Below are 19,628 nucleotides of genomic sequence, written 5' to 3' on the forward strand. Positions count from 1 at the left end.
ATGTGCATTTGGGTACTTATGTGTGTATATATATCTGCATAGGTATATATATATATATATATATATATATGTGTGTGTGTGTGTGTGTATCTGCATAGGTGCATGTATATTATAAAAAAGGTATAAAATAGCCAAATCATCTTTACACATACATTCCAAAACAAGGTAATAGATAGATCATCAGAGAGAACTGTGAGTCAGTGTCCGTTCTTCCTGTTTATTCTGACAGGTTTTAAAAATATACTTTTTGAAATACCACAAACTGACAGTTAGAGGGACCCACAAAGCAGTATTGCATCAGACTCCCTGATGCTATCTGATCAGGAACTGTTTGTATATTTAACAGGAACTGTTTATGTGTATTCACTTCACACACCAGACACTGCACGGACCACAAGAGAACACAAAACAGCAGCAGGCGATGTAATTGCTCAGCAGTGTCTTTTTATTCTCAGCTCTGTTAAATGCTTGTCGTTCAGTGCTCTTGCATTTAAAAGCTAGCGAGTCCTTTTTGCTTCGTCTTTGAGTTACTTACACGTTGACTTAAGCCCAGTCCCTTGCCAAATGCACCGGTCTGCACACATCCCACCTGGTAACTTATTCAAAACACATCACTGGGCTCCACTAAGTGCTAAAGCAAGGGCTAGCTTTTTCCCCCAACCCTGCATGGGGGGGCACCATGAAGGATTGAGAAATCGCTAGCCATTAGTGACTACACACACAACCCAGCAGGAGTGTGAAAGCTTGGGATCAGACAGAATGCTCGTGCTGTACAATAAAACTGCACATTAATTAATAAATAAAAAATAAAAAACTGCACATTAAAGGGCTACACTGTGACGTGTTGTAAAGGTGTCATCACAGTAGATACTTTAGCACTTGATACATCATTAAATGATCAGTACCATGTATATCTAACTCAAGCAAATGTCAATACAACATGCACTTCGATAAAGTTAGGAACTGGCAGATTGTAGAGGTCAAGGCCAGGGTGGGTAGGCTTTAGAGTGCCAGGGTTGGCATCAGTAACAAGTACTGTGTGTTTATGTAAGAAGTAGTATTGCCAATTACAGTACATACTTAACTGCATTAACGACACTTCAGGTGATATGGTACCGATGACTAACTAGTACTCCCACTGGCTGGTTGAATTGTTGGGTTAAATCACCTTATCCAGACAATTAAAATAGAAAACTCCGGAACACTGTTCCTGCCTGATCCCGGATTGCACACCTCTGTAAACATTGTATGTATACAACCGATGCATGCTTAGCAACAAGGAACCCATATATAAGGAGCAAATGGCAATGTTTCATTCATATCTTGGTAGACTTACACATGCTGAATGTGTTAATCCACAACACCATCCCACACTACAGCCAGTGCTTTTGACAGAGACGGCAAACGTTCTTGCATATAGCCAGCATTTGTATACATCCTTAACAATTTCCTTTGAGTATAGTATCATAACAATCATATCACAACATCATGTGTAGAGCATTCACTTTTCTTCTTTATTTTTTATGTGATTTCTTGAACACACTTTGGTGATTTTTCAAAAGAATTTACTTATTGTTTTGAGAACATTATGAAGATGTGATATGACGAGTAGTTCTGTATTGCATTTATAGAAGCAGGTTGTCTAAGCTGGTTTCATTTGTTCGTTGTGCGCTTACTGCATGTTTATATCTACGACTTTGTGCAAAGTTGAAAACTGACAGTGACAGATTGAGAAAACATTCAATTCTATGTTTTGAGAAGCTTATTGGAGAAGTTTGGCATTCTTCATGTTGCAGTCAAACAATAAGTTAACTCCTTTTATATAAATAAACATATTCTCATCACAAACACGCCAAAATTAATGAGCACACGCCAACATGCTTACAATATATGGCCACCCCTCTCACACACACACATATAGTAAATACAGAAAAAGAGAAAAAAGCCTTGAATATTTTCTTTTGCTATCATAAGAAGAATGCTTTCAACCCATCAATACTGCCTGGAGCAACTGCAACAATTCAATTCCCAGGGCTGTAAGAAGATTTCATTCATGAACAGAATAGGAATTATGGCGAACATCTATTCAATTACAATATCAGACTCTAGTCCTTTTAGTCCCTCTAGTTATCATCCAATTATCACATTTTATTCATTTTGGGGGCAGATTAAAGGTTGTATCAGCGATGGCGGGGTAACGTCACTTCTGTTGACGTTTAAACAAAACAGAGAGCTAGCTTGCCCTGCTACTCCCTCCCCCTCCCTACCATGCAATTGAAACTCTCCTGAACGCACATCTCGTCGGTTATTGGTTGGAACACTTAATTTTGCCTTTGAGTGGTTGTTTGCAGATCTCAGAGCCTAGGCTGCCTACAGAGACACGTTTTTTTGACGGCCTGCTTATGGGGCGGGCAGCTAGCGGATCGTTAGGAAAGATTAGATGAATGTGATCATTTATGTTTGGGCCTTTTTTAGGCCTGCAATCACTGATACAATATTTAAACTGACAGTTTAAGTATTAAGTATTAAGCTCCAGACAGCATTATGGTTAACATGTCTCAACATTCAGGTGTCATCCATGAAAGCATTTCAGCAGCATTTCCTCATAAACAAACATGATCTCTGTGTGGCTATATACGCACAAGAGGAAATGGACCTTTTTTACAATAGTAACAGTAGCATCATAAGAAAAAGTCAACATAAAAAATGCAAAACAAAATCAGTGTTTTTACCTCATAATAAAATAAAAAAAACATTACACAACCTCAAATGAAAACCTGTACAACATAACTAAACATCATGATCTCATAGGCTTTGGCTGTTAAAGAACTACCCATCAGTGTGGCAGTTTCATTAAAAGCTGCTGCTTCCTTTTCGTCTTTGCTTTGTTTTGCACGGCTGTGCTTTAAGCTTCAAAATAGATTAGGAATATAGGAATTGAGCACCATAGAGAGGTTGGTTTTCATAGCAGATAATAGTGTGACATCCTTTGTGACCTCTGTAACCTGTAGATTTTGGCACGCGAGAAACAATCTATTCCTGTGAGTTGAAGTACTGTATGGGTTTCTCCCAGACAACAGCCATTCATCAAGGTGAGAAAGAAAAAAAGAAAAAATAAATAAAAAATTGAACTGAATTGATTTTTTCCCTTTCCTGAGCAAAATCACTCTCTTCTATGGCATATTTCCTATTAAGCTTTTTTCATCCAGTTACTCATAGAAACTGGATGCATCATGGACGGTCCTGTGACTGTTGGTAACTACGCACGTTCCTTGTTGATAGTCAGAGACCATACCTAGTAAGCGTAGTGGGACTCAGACAACTTGTGTTATCTCAAAACCAATCTTAAATCAGATAAAACACACAGCAAGCCTCCCACTTCAAGGATCCTAAAAAAACATCTGAAGCATCAGCATGAGGACCTCTTTCTGTGCCTCTGTCCCTATATTTCAAGTGCACATTCATGTTTTTTATTCATATGAATTCCTTACCATAACTATGATCTTGTGTACACCTGATGTACATGTATGGAGGGAATAAGGGCACAAACTAACCACTAGCTCACACAATTCATTAATTTATACAGGCCTTAACAGAAAAATTCAAGCACTTACCAGGACTTGTGAGTAAGGGTTCAGATATTGCATAAGCCCTGGGTTTAACAGATGTGGCATGTAGGAGCCATCCTACAGTACAAAGTCTGTCATTAAGCATGTGTCCAAAATCTTTGGACAGAATAGAAATCTGCTGATAGCCTGGCCTGGCTCAACTCGAGCCCATTGCTCACCAGCTCAGATTTAGCTGGGGTTACGGTATACGCACCAGACACCAGACAACTGAGGCCAATGATGGGAACTTCCGTCTCTCAGTGAAACCCTGGACAGACCACAGCCTCTGCGTCAGTGTTAACACCAGGCCACAGATAGATGATCTCAACTCAGTGCAGCCCTCGTTCCCATGCCCTTGGGCAAACAACACCACTCTCTGTGTCATCCTTGAATTTCCCCTTGGGGATCAATAAAGTATCTATCTATCTATCTATCTATCTATCTATCTCCAGCCTCTTCATAAAGCATGTGTACATGCCCTATACAGCGTTACAACACACACAATCCCACACACAGACACAGAGAGTGAGCGAAAGGCCCCAGTGACCTTACCAAAGGTCCGCACAGCTATTTACAGGTAGTAGCTATGTATATTTTACATTATATATACAGCATATATATATACACACACACACACACACACACACCTATATATATATTATATACATGCACAAGGTGTGATCCAGTGACATGTAATGAGATGCCGGTGATGTACTGGACACCATGTGATTATTGGATAATGAGGTGCTTGTAAGTTGAATTGTAGCTGAATGTCAAAGCTTGTATAACATTTCTGTTGGTTATTGCGTCAGACAACTATGAGCCTGATATGTATGATGTTATTATTGTTAAATGAAACCTATATGTGCTTTAAGTGATGTGGGCAGAATGAGGTCTCTAAGGTTAAGGGCTTGGATTGCTTTTCAACTCATCAACATTTTTTGTCAAAGCTTCTAAATGACAAGCTTTTGACAGCATTACATTACATACATACATACATTACAAATATGAACCTTTATGCTGAGAGGAATCATCCATGTTTTCAGCAACATCTCCAGTCTTTCAATGATGCATTTTCAAAATGAAAATAATTTGTGGTTTCCACTAAGAAAATATAACTGTTGATTTATGATGGTCACTAGCATTCCTAGCCATTGTCATTGTCACTTGTGTGCAAAATGTGAGCATGGGACCATACAGTCAACCAGCAGGGGGCAGTCTCTGCTTAGATGCTACATGGTATGGACATACTACATATGCACTCAAATATCATCATGAATCAAAAATATAAATCAAATTAGTTCCACAATCAAGATGTTACTATTCATACATATATTTGATTCCACCAAATAATAAACAGAGTTACCTGCCCTTCAAAAGCTCAGTGTAAGGAAATTCCTCCTATGCAAAAGTGGTATGTATGTGGCACCCACTTGAAGACAAGCCCAAGTGGCTTGAGAATGATGCTAATGACAGGGCATGGGCTGAGGGGTGGTGGAAGTTTTGTCTTCTTCTCTCTTCTGGGCGACCTCGTTGACTCGTACTACCTACTGGAGGCCTCGACGGGTGGAGCCACCGCCCTTTCCGCATCCTCAGTGCCCTCGTCCACGTGGCCTCCAGCGACTCCAGGGACTGGAGAGGGGGATTTACTGAGACAGCAGAGAAAGAGAGAGAGAGAAGAGGGGGAGGGGGGAAGTGAATCAGGGAGAAATGATGGGAGTGCAGACAGCAGGAGTAGGGTGAGAGAGGGAAGGAAAGGAGAGAAAGAGAGGAGTGAAGCAGAAAGGGAGAGAGGGGAGGGAGGAGAGAGGGAGAGAGAGAAGCACAGAGAAAGGGGGAGGAGGGAGGTGGGCATTGGAGAGAGAGGAGAGAGATAGTCAGACATTAATGGAATGCAGAACAGCATTGGCACGACACATCGCAGAGAAACACATCAAATTCCCTTTGACCAGCTCACCAGAGAAAAGAAGAGAAATGGATACATTGTGTATGTATGATAGAGAAGCAAAGACTCCAAGGGGTTGAACAGCAGAGAAAAGAGGGGAAATACAGAATAAAGAAAGAAAGAAAACAAGACTGAAAGGAGGCAACGGTCAGTGAAAGCCCAAAAGGAGGACACTGAGACAGAGGAGAGAGCAATGACCAAGAGTTAAAGTAGCAGAGACTAACGGCTCCCACACACAGTTGCATGCATTGCAGTGCTGGAGATGCATCCCGTTCACTTTACATGGGCTTACGTCATCCGTTGCCGAACTGAATTGTGGGTCTGCGTTACTCCCGTCGCTCGCATTGAGAAGTTCAACTTTTGCTGCACCGACGGACGGCACCAGGCAATCAAATTACGAACAAGCGAACAACAAACGGCACCAGCCAATCAAATTACGCTTTTACCTTAAGTCATTTGCATAGCTACCGTCGGGAACACCAACTGGCATGCGTTGACGGAACGCAACTGTGTGTGGGACAGGGTTGTGCAAAATTCCAGAATTGAATTGAAACTGGTTTTTAAATTACAATTCAATTCTTGAATTTCACTTACATTTCAATTGAGGTAGCAAACAGGAAGCAGAATTGCAATTCGAATTTTGCACAACCCTGGTGTGGGAGCCGTAACAGGGAGAGAAAGAGGTGCACAGAGACATAGAGACCATTCAGGGAGATATAAGAGACAGACAAACAGAGAGAGAGAGAGGGAGAGAGAGAGAGAGAGAGGGGCAAAATGAGAGAGGTATAAAGATAGACAAAGACAAAATCTGGGAAACAGAGAGAGAGAGATATACACTGATAGACGATAGACAGGTAGAGAGATAGACAGACAGACAGACAGACCGAGAGACACACACAGATGGCAAGAGAGAAAGGGGGAAACAGATAGACATTCAGGGAAAGAGAGACTGGAATACAGAGAGAGAGAGTAGACCGAAGATAGAGTAGACAGAAGAGAGAGAGAGAGAGAGAGAGAAAGAGAGAGAGAGAGAGAGAGAGAGAGAGAGAGAGAGAGTAGGTACCTGTCTCCAGATTGGGTGATGAGCCTCCTGCAGGTCTCCATCTGCACGTCCAGTCCCCGTTTCATGCTGCACATTTCCATGTACTCATGCAGGTGCCTGTTCATGTCCGACTTAGCCGTGGCCAACTCCAACTGGACACCACGAGAGGGGAGAGAGGAGAGAGGAGAGAGGAGAGAGGAGAGAGGAGAGGGGAGAGAGGAGAGGGGAGAGAGGAGAGTGGAGAGAGGAGAGAGGAGAGGGGAGAGAGGAGAGGGGAGAGTGGAGAGAGGAGAGAGGAGAGGGGAGAGAGGAGAGGGGAGAGGGGAGAGGGGAGAGTGGAGAGAGGAGAGAGGAGAGGGGAGAGAGGAGAGGGGAGAGAGGAGAGTGGAGAGGGGAGAGATTAAGGCTCACATACGCTCCCTTTCATGGATGTCATGTAAGTCATGGATGGTGATGCTGATGCACATAGAACAAGACAAACAAACAGTTAACACACAAAACTGGACAAATGAGAGTTCAGGCATATAACTAGAGTAAGTACAGCAACAAAAGGGACAGGGATAACCAGACATACCTGGAACACAAGAATACACAGAAAGACACATGTGCTGCACAGACACTCACAAAAAGAGAGAGAGAGAGAGAGAGAGAGAGAGAGAGAGAGAGAGAGAGAGAGAGAGAGAGAGAAAGAGAAAGCAGTTGCCACAGTGTCCCACCTCAATCTGGTCTATGGTCTCCTGATACTCCTTCTCTCTGGATTTGAACAGGCACTCAGTGTCCTTAATCACCTTCTCCAAGCACTCCTCCTGCTGTGGCAGACAGACAGAAGACTCAAAAACACACTCGCAGGCAGCTACTAAGGCACACAAATCCAAAAAACAAAAACTACCTAAACAAAGTGTCAAACCAAACCAACTGATGCAGACTATCACAGGTGTGTGTGTGTGTGTGTGTGTGCGCAACAGACTATATACATAGAAAAGTATATACATAGAAAAGCGCAGTCATGACTCTGCCCAGTTTCAAATTAACACAGATGGTCTAAGGTCATATAGTAAAACATAGGAAGTGATAATGTGTGATGAAAGTGTGATCAATGTGAATTCTATGAGCTCTTTCAGTATGAGGTGATGTTTGTGGCTGTGGTATAGGACACATAATATGCCTGTGCTTTTCCTTATTAGATTTCAGGGCTGGAATAAAAAAAAAAAAACCCAAACCAGGAGAGACAAGATTACACTTTGTAAGCATTACATCTGATTTAGGGCTTAAACTGAGGGGCATGCAATGTGCTTCTGAATGACCCTTTTATTTCTGCCAAAACCCTGTTTTGGCCAGCGAGTGTGTGTGACCAAGTGTCTCTTTATTTTCCTGAGACTCTCAAGGGCATATGTTAATCTGCCATTCAGGCCCACGTTGTTTATGTTATTAATAGACAATTGAATAGAGTGTGCTCTTTGGCTTAAAGGCGAGGCTAGTTGTGAGTGAGGTTGAGCTGGAGATGATGTGAGATGGAGAGATGCAAAAGAAAAAAGAGAGAGGGAGAGAGAGAAAGTGCAGAGAGAGAGAGGTAAAGAGTACAGAGTGTGTAGGCTGCTGACGTGAGCTCTCAGGAGGGTAGAGGCATGAAGCTGCTTTTGACAGGGATTTTTGTTTTTGTTTTGTCCTGACAATCGCCATCTTAACAACCCTTTAATGGTTTTCCTTAATCTCAGCAGGACTTCAGTAAAGCCACATAAAAGCCCTGGATAATCAGGAGGGATACAAAGCTGTAAGACCTGGCTTTGTGCTTCACCTCCTCCACAAATCAGCAATACACAGAGCAGGGGAGGATCTAAGCACTGTATAAGCTGTCAACTTGCACACAACACAGACTGATAGTGCGATTATCCAGAAAACACAGCCCATGAAGCAACCATATTGACTTGACCAGATAAAGGCTCTAATGGCTGAAACATGTAGAACTGTTTTTCATGAGCTGTTTACAGCCAATGAACAACTGGTTGGTGACAGCTGCAAAACGCGCTGCATGTTGTACCAGGGATCTGTAAAGGCCTTCACAGTACAACATGCACTGCCAGAGGTCAAAAACTGTTAAACACAACATGACTATGACCATGAACAGCAGGAATCAACATCAACATAAACAGCAAAACATAATTTTGCAGTATGTTTGTACAAAACTGAGGGCACATCACTGAGAACATTTAGCGCAGCCACATGGCTCTCTTCCATTAACTTGCATCATAGTGCAAAGTGGTGAAAAGTGAGTTCACAACCGGCTCAATATTAGCTGGTTTGTATGATAACTTAAGTGGATATCTGGCCAACACAGAGAGCGTAGGCGTTCTCGGCATTATGTCAAAGCGGTTGTTTCTTCATATTCTGTTGATATTTCTGTCATTTTTAAACGTTTTAACAAAAAAAAAACCTCCACATAGCATTCTTTTAAGATGTAATGCATTCACATGATATTCAGTGGGTCACATAACATACACAACTGACAGTACTGGATGTGCGTACCTCCCCCTGTGGGTGTGTTTCAGCAGGCAAGGTGCATCCTGGGAAATCCTCCCACAGGAGAAGAGTCTCTTCTGTCTCCTCCCAGGCCAGACTGTCACAGTCATCTTCAAACTCACACTCCCTCCTGGTAAACACACACAAACAAACTGTTGTGACACTGTGGTTGACACATATGCAACCTATAGACCACAAGACCATGTTGCAATATTCACACAGGAAATCACGCCAGCTCACAATTCAAAAATGGGAAATTTACAGTCGATTGCATGATCAGGCTACTTACAGTTGACACAACATTCTCTGCATTTCCTCATTTATCTGATTGGCTGAAGCACTACAGATGTCATCGTCCTTTGCTCCACCCCCATCACTATCTGAGGTGCTCATTGGCTCATCCGTCTCACTGCCACTGACTGGCTGAGGGGCTTGTTTCCGAGCGCGACAGTTGATGGCAGACTGAGTGCTGGGCACCTGATTAGATGTTGGAAAAGCACCAGGCACAATATTAAAAACAATACAATTCCATGTAGATATTTCAAATTTGGGCTGCTCAGCTAAATTATGGCAATAATAACAACCATGATAATTTTGGTCAATATTTAGATCACAATTATTTAACACAATGTCTCAATGATTTGGAATCATCATTCATTTTCTAAACTTTTAGATAGATAGATAGATAGATAGATAGATAGATAGATAGATACTTTATTGATCCCCAAGGGGAAATTCAAGATTTTAAACATTAACAGTAGTTTCAATAAAAATAACAATAAAAATACATGTAAAAAAGATCATGTATACAACAGTTACCGCTGTAAAGCAAAGGGATATGCTGGATTTATAACAAGTTAAAAACAAGAGCATTGTTGCAAAATGGAAAGCAGAATTTTTAATTATGTTATTTTCATAATTGTTAGAAGTCATAATTGACGATTAATCGATTAATTATTTTAAATCTACCAATGTGTTGGAAAAACAACCTCATCAAGGGAAAAAAACACAACTGCTGATTACCTGATATAATATTTTAAAAAGAAAAATGCAAAATTAACTTATAAAGGGCACTACTTTTGGTCAAGGTCAGATGACACTCAAAATGGACATCACAGGACAAACTAAAATAGACAAAATGGACATCACAGCATGATGCCAAACTGCAGGCCCCACCTGGCACAGTCTGCCCAGCGATGTGTGCAGCGTGCGGACTCAGTACCTGAAACATGCCCGTCATGTCTTCACAGTTCCTCTGCTGGGCCACATCACACAAACGAGCTGTGATGTCGATGCGTCGGCAGATGTCCATGTCCACCTTCATCGCCTTCTCCTGGATCTTGCTCTCCAAGTCGGACAGATTCTAAAACAGAGACAAACGGACTTAAAGGTGAGGTCCATGATTCCAGTACAATACCCTGTTTGTCAAATTCAGTGATTCGATTTTCACGGTTGTCTATCCTGTTTTATTTTGTGTGTTCAGTGCATGTGCTTAAAAATGTGGCCATTTAAAGATCTGTCCATTTAAACGGAATGGCATCTTGACTCTACGTATGTATGAGTGCAGATGTAAATGTTAGGAAACACACACACTATACATGTATGAGTACGGATGTAAATGTTAGGAAACACACACACTATACATGTATGAGTACGGATGTAAATGTTAGGAAACACACACACTAAACATGTATGAGTGCAGATGTAAATGTTAGGAAACACACACACTAAACATGTATGAGTACGGATGTAAATGTTAGGAAACACACACACTAAACATGTATGAGTACGGATGTAAATGTTAGGAAACACACACACTAAACATGTATGAGTGCAGATGTAAATGTTAGGGAACACACACACTATACATGTATGAGTGCAGATGTAAATGTGGGAAAAGACTGGTATGTATACAGCAGTAGTGTGTGCACAAGGAGTGAAAGAAAAAGTAAAACTTCAAAATAAAGAGCAGTATGCTGATTTTTGATTTGTTTTCAATAACACACATATGGGAAAGTCCAAAAAGTCAAGCCAGAAGGTGAGATTAAATATTAATAATATTGTAAACAAACAATTTAGATCCTGTGAAAAGTCACAGAGATAAAGATGTGAGTCTATGGGGAGAAATCCAATGTGTGTCAGCCAGTAATCGACACAAAGATTAGAGCGCTAGGCGTAAACAATTCTGGGAATTTCAACATGACCATTTGGAAAATGAGTTCTACGAATAAATACAGTACAGACAGCGTGCATGGTCCAAGGAGAGAGAAGGAGAGCTGAAGATGCAGGGAGACCAAATGTCTGAAAGCCGAACCAAGGACACACACACACGCACGCACACACGCACGCACACACACACGCACACACACACACACACATGCACACACACATGCACACACACACATGCACACACACACGCATGTTGATTGAGACATGTTATTGATCGGTGGGCCATACTGATGATAACAATCTAGATTAAGTTAGATGAAGATCGTACAAGGTTTTGTGTAAGGGGGAACTAATTCCACTCAAATGTGTGCATGTACATTGTTCTATACTGTCAGAATAACTATGTGTGTGGCATTTCATGGAATCTGTATCTATATTTATATGGTCAATACACACACCACAGCCCGAACAAATGGTTCAACTATTGATTTAACCACAAGAAGTCAAACAGGCAAATGCACGAATGCCTGATGTTCCCACTTATAAATATTGTCACACAGAGTTTTCAACAACCCATAGCATGCAAGACAGCCAGCTGTGTCACCATCACAGTGAAAGTAATCTGCCTCGTGCAGAATATTGTTAAACATGGTGACTTGCGTTTCCCTGTGTGCTGTGAAAGCTGCGGCTGGACACAGCTGGACGCTCTGGGAGACTCACGTTGCTCATGAGGCCCTTGAAGAGGACGAGCTCGGCCTTCAGCTGCTGGACCCTGAGCGCCAGCTCGTCCTGGCACACCTCGCTCTCCTGCAGGTCCTGTGGGCAGAAGGACAAACTGCGGTCAGCACGACAGGACATTACAGTGGACATTATACTCTATGGTGCGCACTGCGCAAATCTCATATGAGACAGCTTAATTCCAACATCTCCAGTTCTGTGCCCAATTCCACCAACTCTTTTTCAAAAAAGCTTAAAAAAAGCTGAGAAGGGAAGGAGAATGAAACTCCACGGAATGATGAATGAGTCTCCATCAGCACATGAACATGAGACTCACAGTCATGGACAGTGGCTGTCATATTACCAAATGGGCTTAACTTAGTTGGAGCAGACTGTCTATGCATACTGTAAGTAAAGTATAGCAAATTTCAGACCTGTCTGACAAAATAAAGTATTATCTTATCTTATCTTATCTTATCTTATCTTATATTTGAGAACATAAGAACACGGTAAGAATGGACATACAATACATGTTGAAAATCTGGCTCAAATGAAAACAGCTATGCGTGTCCTGTTGGCTTGTTTAACCCACTTCACAGTGTAGAGAAGTCCAAAATGATTGACTCTACATTAGCATCGGCCTTGAACCTTGAATTGGATGAACCATTTTCAACCCATAAGATCTTTACAAAAATGGAAATATTGCTTTTATCCACACCAGCTATGATGTCAGAGTACACTCATATCATTTAGTTTATTACAGCTCACAAAGCACAATTAAGTCTACAGTACTCTAAAGTGCTATAGGTTTTGTGTTCAGCGTTTCAGCGTGAGAATCACAACAATGATTCAATTCAGATGGCATGGCAAATAGAGAGTTGCAGATTTTGTGCTGTTTATCTTTAAAGGGATTTTTATTTGCTTGCAGTAAGAGGCCATAAAAACATGAACCAATCCATAAAAACCCTCGGGCCAAAGAATCAGAATGTGGGAACTATAGGAACTAGTATAAAGTGGGAATTTTCTTTCTGGTGCTAAATTCCAGAGTTCAGCATTTTCTAGTAGTGAAAACACAGTGAGTTTGTATGACAAGAGATGATGTGTACAGTGTTTCCATGGGCTGACAGGCCGGTAGCAAATAGCAGGCGCCAGCTTCACAGCCACCTGTCATCGGAGCAGCTTCACTGATTCTCAGTTTATTGGTAATATGGAGAAATTTAAGATTGAATGGGTAAACCTCAAAATCAATCATTCCCTAAGCAACTCCCTCTTTGAACAAGCATGATATCGTACACAAAAATGTAAAGTTTTCTCAGCATTACAGATTATTATTAGAAGATTACTAGGAATGTATGTATTTATCTATTTACAGTGTCCCCACGAGTCATGGAATTTCTGGAATATCATGGAATTTTAGAAAGTTTATTCCAAACATTTTCCAAACATTTTTGTGCCATGGAATTCAGGGAATTTTGTTGTAGCAGTTTATCATTTTCTTGCCAAAATACATTAATACAAATATATTTCTAAGCAGAATTTGTGTATATCTGCTTATTAGCTTTACTTGCTTGAGTAGCCCAACTGTGTTTATTCAATGGCCATTTATTCACCCCCCGCTCTAAAAAAGTAAAAGATTCTTGACTGCTACATGGGTGCTCTGAAATCATTGGGTGGTATATTACAGTATACCATTCATTATATAGGAAGTCATGGAAATTCAGGTTTTTTGTCAGGGAAAGTCAGAGAAAAGTCATGGAATTTTACATTTGAGTGGGAACCCTGTATTTATTTATTTAGGTACCCTCTACCTGTTTCTGTGTTGATAAACATAAGTGTACAGAGTTTCACTCACAACAGTAAAAATTACTACCACTTCCAGAAAGGATGGCATCACATTCACTAAAACTATTCGTAACTATTCATTTGGCAGTACTTCCACTACTTCAGTAAATCTTTGTATCTTTTCCAAAACGGTTTCCAATGTTTAAAACGGATTCCAAAGTTAACCTGAGCCACGGCACGCGCTGTCACCAAAGGTTGTAAACAACAAACAGACTAACATAGGATCAACACACCTTATCCACTCAACTGATTCAGCCCTGGAGCCCGGAAGTCCAAAACCTGAGTCTAAAAAAGCCTCCCCTAGCGTATTCCTTCCTGTTACATCAGGTGCGAGCATCCCTAAGCTGTTAACGTGGGGGCACTGGAGTTAATCAGATTCAAAGTAGGAACAGCTCAGAAAACTGTGCCAAGATACTAAGGAAGGACACCGCAGAGTATGCAACAGGGTGGAGGCCATTGCACCAAACAGCTTAATTACAGATGAATAAAATAGTGTCTGTGTGAATGTGTGTGCAGTGTGTGGTGTTGGTATCTGAGTTTGTTAGAGAGAGAATAATGTTTTACTCTGTACCTCTTGAAGATCACCAATTCTTTGTTGGAGGTCCACACGCATAGTGTACTCTTCTTCCCATCTGAGAACAACAAAAAAAAAAAAATGAAAAACAAACTCTTAGATATAGTGAGAAACTAAAACTAACAGATCTTTTCATTTAAAAATGCTGTGATTTAAAATTGAACAGAACTTTTGTTTCCAAAAGACATGTTGAAGTCTTAGATACTGGAATTATGAAGTGTTATGTTGATAGTACTCTTGTTAAAACACAAATGAGACATAAAAAAACAGTCCTGACCCTTCTAATGACAACGAATTTGCTGATGAATTGTATATGGCATGTAAATAGTCTGTGATGGCAAATAACTTTCATCATAGGTCAACACAGCAAGAACAAGTGTGTTTGTACTGTTTAGACAGCGAGAGAATGATAGAAAGAGTGCCAGAGAGAGAGAGAGCTTGGCCGTGGCTAGTATTAACCGAGTTAGCCAGCTAGAACCACTCTGTCCTGCTTGGCGAACATGACTTTCGAGTGCTGGAGCACAGTAGCTGCATTCAGAACTGAGCGTACAGACAGAGCAGTCTCTTCACGGCACACTGCACCCTTACGTAAGGCCTGTTTAACATTCAGCAAGTTGCAGCATTTCTTAAGCTCGTTAGAACGAGTTCGAGGGATGAGAGGCAGGTCAAGGCAACCCATTACTAACACTGCCGAGCTGCCAGCTCACAAGTTCACAGGAAGAGATGAATGAGTCAGGTGGACAGAGGAGAATAAAACACGTATATGGGAGAAGAACAGGAGAGTAGGAAAATGAGGAAAGGGAGGAGATTGTAACATTAGAGAGCGGTACATCAAAGAGAGAGCTTTAACACTCATTTACTGAATCAATCAAACCATGGCACCATCGCCCCATTGAAACACATGATACATGATAACAGTACAAACAGTCCTGTTAGACCCACATGTATCACATGCACAGATTAAAAGGAATAACATATCAAAACAACTGACCAGAGAGAGAGAGAGAGAGAGACAGATGAAGAGAATGAGAGACAAAGAGAGAGAGAGTGAGAGAGATGGAGAGAGAGAGAGAGAGAGAGAGTGAGAGAGAGAGAGATGGCGTGATGTGGAGCCACCAGCAGGTAGCGAGGGCTAGAGAATGTGCTGCAATGCAGATACAGTGTAGTAGCGACACAGTGGTGCGCACGGGAGAGGCCAAGCCAAGGGGAGGACGGCCAGTAGAGAGAGGGGGGGGGGGGCAAACACAGCAACGATGGAATGAGAGAGGGTGGTGGGGGAGTCCCACAAACGGTTGACAAGAGAATAACGGTGTAATATGCAAAACAGAGATCAGAGAGAGGACACAAGAGAGACACAGAACAGGCTGACAAGAGAGAGAGATAGAGAGAGAGAGAAGAGAAGAAACAGACAGGCATAGACAGAAAGAGAGGTAAATGAAATCAAACAAGAACTGCTTTCATGTAGCAGAGCAGACCCTTAACAGCACTGTTTGTACTGGCTCATAACATGCACACCTCAGCAGGAATGCGCCTATTCATAAAGCACCTATAGGGCCTGCAGACAAACTATGATGAAAGTTTCATTGTAAAGCAGGCCTAGACCCATCACAGAGAAGGCCTGTATGTATATCACATCTGTCATTGTAAAGCAGGCCTAGACCCATCACAAAGAAGGCCTGTATGCATATCACATCCATAACTCACATCAATCATTTCAGGGATGTCAAAGATGTTTCACCTACTTCCAAGCACAAACTACCATTCCTCTTTTTCCCTTCACTGTTTCACCTCTCTCTGTACCCATACCATATGATTTTAGATAATAATATCTAATAAGATAGGATAGGATTACTTATCGGAGGACTTTGATAGGACCAAAGTCAATAAAAGTGGTTCTGTGTGTAGCTACATGATTGAGGCCAATGGTAATATGTGAACTGTCATAGCAAATGTTCATCTCTTCCCCATCAGTGTTCAGTCCTAAAGATGAATAGGCAGAAAGGGTAATGGCCTTATAATGATAATCTTCAATTCATTCACAAGCCTAATATAGTTACAGGGTTACAAAAACGCTAACTCATACTATATATGACCCAGATCAGAAGTACTGTTGGTTATTTGTGATGCAACTGTGTGCAAGGGCAGGTTCAAAAGTGCAGCTGTTTATTTCTAATGATAGCATATCAATGTCAGCTGCCTGTGCCTGCGTGCCTCCCTGGCATACTCATAACCTTATGCTGTGAGGTTGGCTACTGTAATCGGGGCAACTAGTGGTAGGCCAAATAGAAAATGTCGAAATGTATCAGATATTTGAGCAGATGATCACACTGAACCAAAACTAAAGATAACTTGTGTTATAATGCGCAACTTTTTTAACAGTTCATTATAACAGTGCAGAAATGCAACTGTGACAAGACAGGCCGTCTCTGTTCAAATAAAAAAATCTATTTAGCTGGGCCAATTGCTTGCTTTGTGCACTCCAAACTCGACTCCAACTAACCATTAGATTCATCGGGCTACACAGGCTAAGCTAATTCAAGTATCTGCAATGGTAGAATTTTCGGAGCTGCTTCTGTCCAGCACTGCGCGAGCGGACAGCGCTCTGGGACTGAATTTGCTGCTAGTGCCGTGGCCGAGACAGATGGCAAGTTTCTGCTGAGTTCGCTGCGGCAGTGCTTTGACTGGTCTGCAAGTGCAAGGTGTTTACAGCAAGACCTATAGCCTAAAAATCGATCACTGGATAGGACCTGCACAGCTTCTGGCAAACCCATTTCCTTACTGACTGTAGTAACACCGTTTGAATAAATGTTAAGCTAAACACATTTAGGCCTACCTGCGTTTGTACTCATCCCTCTCACGCTTCACCTTGCCCAGGACATTGTAGAGGGCCCTTATCTCTGGTGTGATGGTGTCTATCTGGACACCGACTCCATCAGGGTGGACCCATGACACACCAGGACTGGTCACCCTTGTTTCCAAGCCCGATCCAAGTTTTCGGGTATGGTTATATGACCAAATGGTGCCTGGTAGAAATCTTGGTGGAGGATTTGGCGAGGTCCCAGTGTGGGTACTGACGCTGCTGACATTTGGCGCGTTGTTGGAGTTGTTGGTATTGGCGGAGGCCTCTGTCGGAGTTGACAGGCTGATAGTGATGGTCGGATTCGCGTTCGAATTGGTATCTTCAGTGTTTAAAGTTGATGTTTCATCGTCACATTTATTAGTTTCCAGTTTGAGCACGGAGGTGAGAGGCGGTGTAAACAAACTGGTCGGGCGTTTGACAGCATTGTTGGTGTTTAGAAAAGGGAGGGACCCGGGTCTCACTGGGATGGTCCCGACAAACCCGGTCTGTACACCAATCTCCCTGGTATGTCCCCTTCTATCGTCACCGCATCCGTTCTCTCCGCAGTTATTTTCAAGTGCTTGTTGTAATTGTTTCTCCAAAATCTTGTTACGCCTCTCTAGTTCGTGGACCTTGGCTAGAAAACATCGGAAACGCAAATTGAGGGTCTTAAGGACACTGATGTTCGATCCCAGGTCGTTTCTTAAAGCCATAGCTGCAGGGGGTTGCGCTGCTGAGCGGTGGAAGGAATTATTTAGATGCAGGTATGCCAAACCTGACTGGGAGGATGCCGTCAACTCCGGCCCAGAAAATGAGATGTTCTCTAGACCCAGCCCTGATTGCTCCCCGAGGATGATAGATGGATATGGACCACCTAGAGCAGCTTCGGGCAAAAGGCCCGATGGCGAATCCGGATGACTGGGTCCCTCTTGATTTTGTTGCTGTTGTTGTTGAAGAAGCGCGTTCCCTCCCAACAAAGGATTCATGCTACTGTACAACCTAAAGCGCTGCAGATCTGGCATGAACACTGGCTATGAGGATCAAGCGATTAAATGAAATAAAATCCAACAACGTAGCCACTGTAATAGCCTACTGACAAGATACAACTTAACGCGAGATAGCTATTTACATTTCATGTGGTTACATAAGCAGCCTAAGTAATAAATAGCCTTACTGGTTTGTCGTCTGAAGAACTGAAACCGTTCAGTACCTAGGCTACTCGATTACCGTGGCTTTAAAGAATACTACGCAAGCCTCGTCTTTCGCACTGACATAAAATCAAAAATAAATCAAGCGTGATTTTGCAAAGCGTTCAATATATACAGCAGATAAAGAGAATAAAACCGCACTGTTCTATGAGCATCGACTTAATGAAATTAAAATAGACTGCTCAGCTGAACGTGCATCTGCCTTGACTGGCTGAAACGAAGAAAGCTGCAAGGGTGAATGCAGCATGTGTGATATTCCCGTAAAGACTCAAGTAGAAGGCGCATATTTATTTTAATAAGCCAATTTGGGACACTTTCTCTTTCATATAGGCTATATTTGACAAGTGTTTTAGTCAACACAGTAATCAGAAAATGTGAAAATGAAATAGTGAAAATAGTAGTGTATTTCTAATCGACACTGCCATGCCTATGTAGCCTAACCTTTACATTTACGGTAGCCCAAGCTTAATGGTTACGTCACGCTCCTCAAAAGTCTTGAAGCCAGGGTTAGGCTAATTAAATCTTTAAATCGTCTACATTCAATCTTCAAAAGGCCTACAGTAGTTTACTCGAGTCTGATTTGTCTCTTTTCATTTGTTTCCTGGGGGTTAAGAAGAGATAGATGACTTTCTTTATTGTGTAGTCTATGTTTCAAATATAAGCCTATTGTTGTTTAGGTCTTATTGACATTGTGGACAAAAACACTTGCTCTTTCTTTTGCTGAAACATTTATTGTTTTGATCTTTTTCTGCTGTTGTTATACTGTCAGGCTTAAATAAAGTAAATACAGTACAATGATTTCACATACACTTTCACTGACTTTCAACAAAAACATACAGGTTTACATTTAATATTATGCCTACTCTAAATGGGGAGTCATGGCATCATTCTATAAATCAAATCAGGACAGTTGGCAGCAACAGGACCATAGTGTCAAGGTTAACATAGACAACATGCTCTTGCTGGCTGTCATTGGATGATTGTCAATAGAAGATGTCCATATGAGCTACACAGTGTGTTAAAGGTAAAAGTCTGTCCAGTTCTAGATATAGGCTACTTATTAACCTAAATAGCCATCTAGTCAAATATGAATATGCAAATGAAACAGCTTAATGCACATAGAGCATTATCAGTGAGGAATGACAAAGTGAAAGCACGCATAAGTAT

General features: G+C 41.6%; 1 protein-coding gene across 1 annotated transcript; it reads right to left on the reverse strand.

The window, feature by feature from the left end:
• Positions 1-424: 424 nt before the first annotated feature.
• On the reverse strand, positions 425-18,658 carry iffo1b (intermediate filament family orphan 1b). Its single transcript, XM_076280908.1, has 9 exons — positions 17,248-18,658; positions 14,412-14,472; positions 12,002-12,097; positions 10,335-10,475; positions 9,402-9,589; positions 9,119-9,242; positions 7,312-7,404; positions 6,617-6,747; positions 425-5,257 (listed from the first exon to the last, which is right to left on the reverse strand). The coding sequence occupies exons 1-9, from the start codon at positions 18,273-18,275 to the stop codon at positions 5,152-5,154; spliced, it is 1,968 nt and encodes a 655-aa protein (XP_076137023.1). The 5' UTR covers positions 18,276-18,658; the 3' UTR covers positions 425-5,151.
• Positions 18,659-19,628: the final 970 nt, after the last annotated feature.

The sequence above is a fragment of the Alosa pseudoharengus genome, unplaced genomic scaffold (assembly GCF_046254945.1).
Source record: "Alosa pseudoharengus isolate Yale_2024_CS ecotype anadromous, Long Island Sound unplaced genomic scaffold, YU_APseudo_1.1 YU_APseudo_1.1_scf_12, whole genome shotgun sequence".
Lineage (NCBI taxonomy): Eukaryota > Metazoa > Chordata > Actinopteri > Clupeiformes > Clupeidae > Alosa > Alosa pseudoharengus.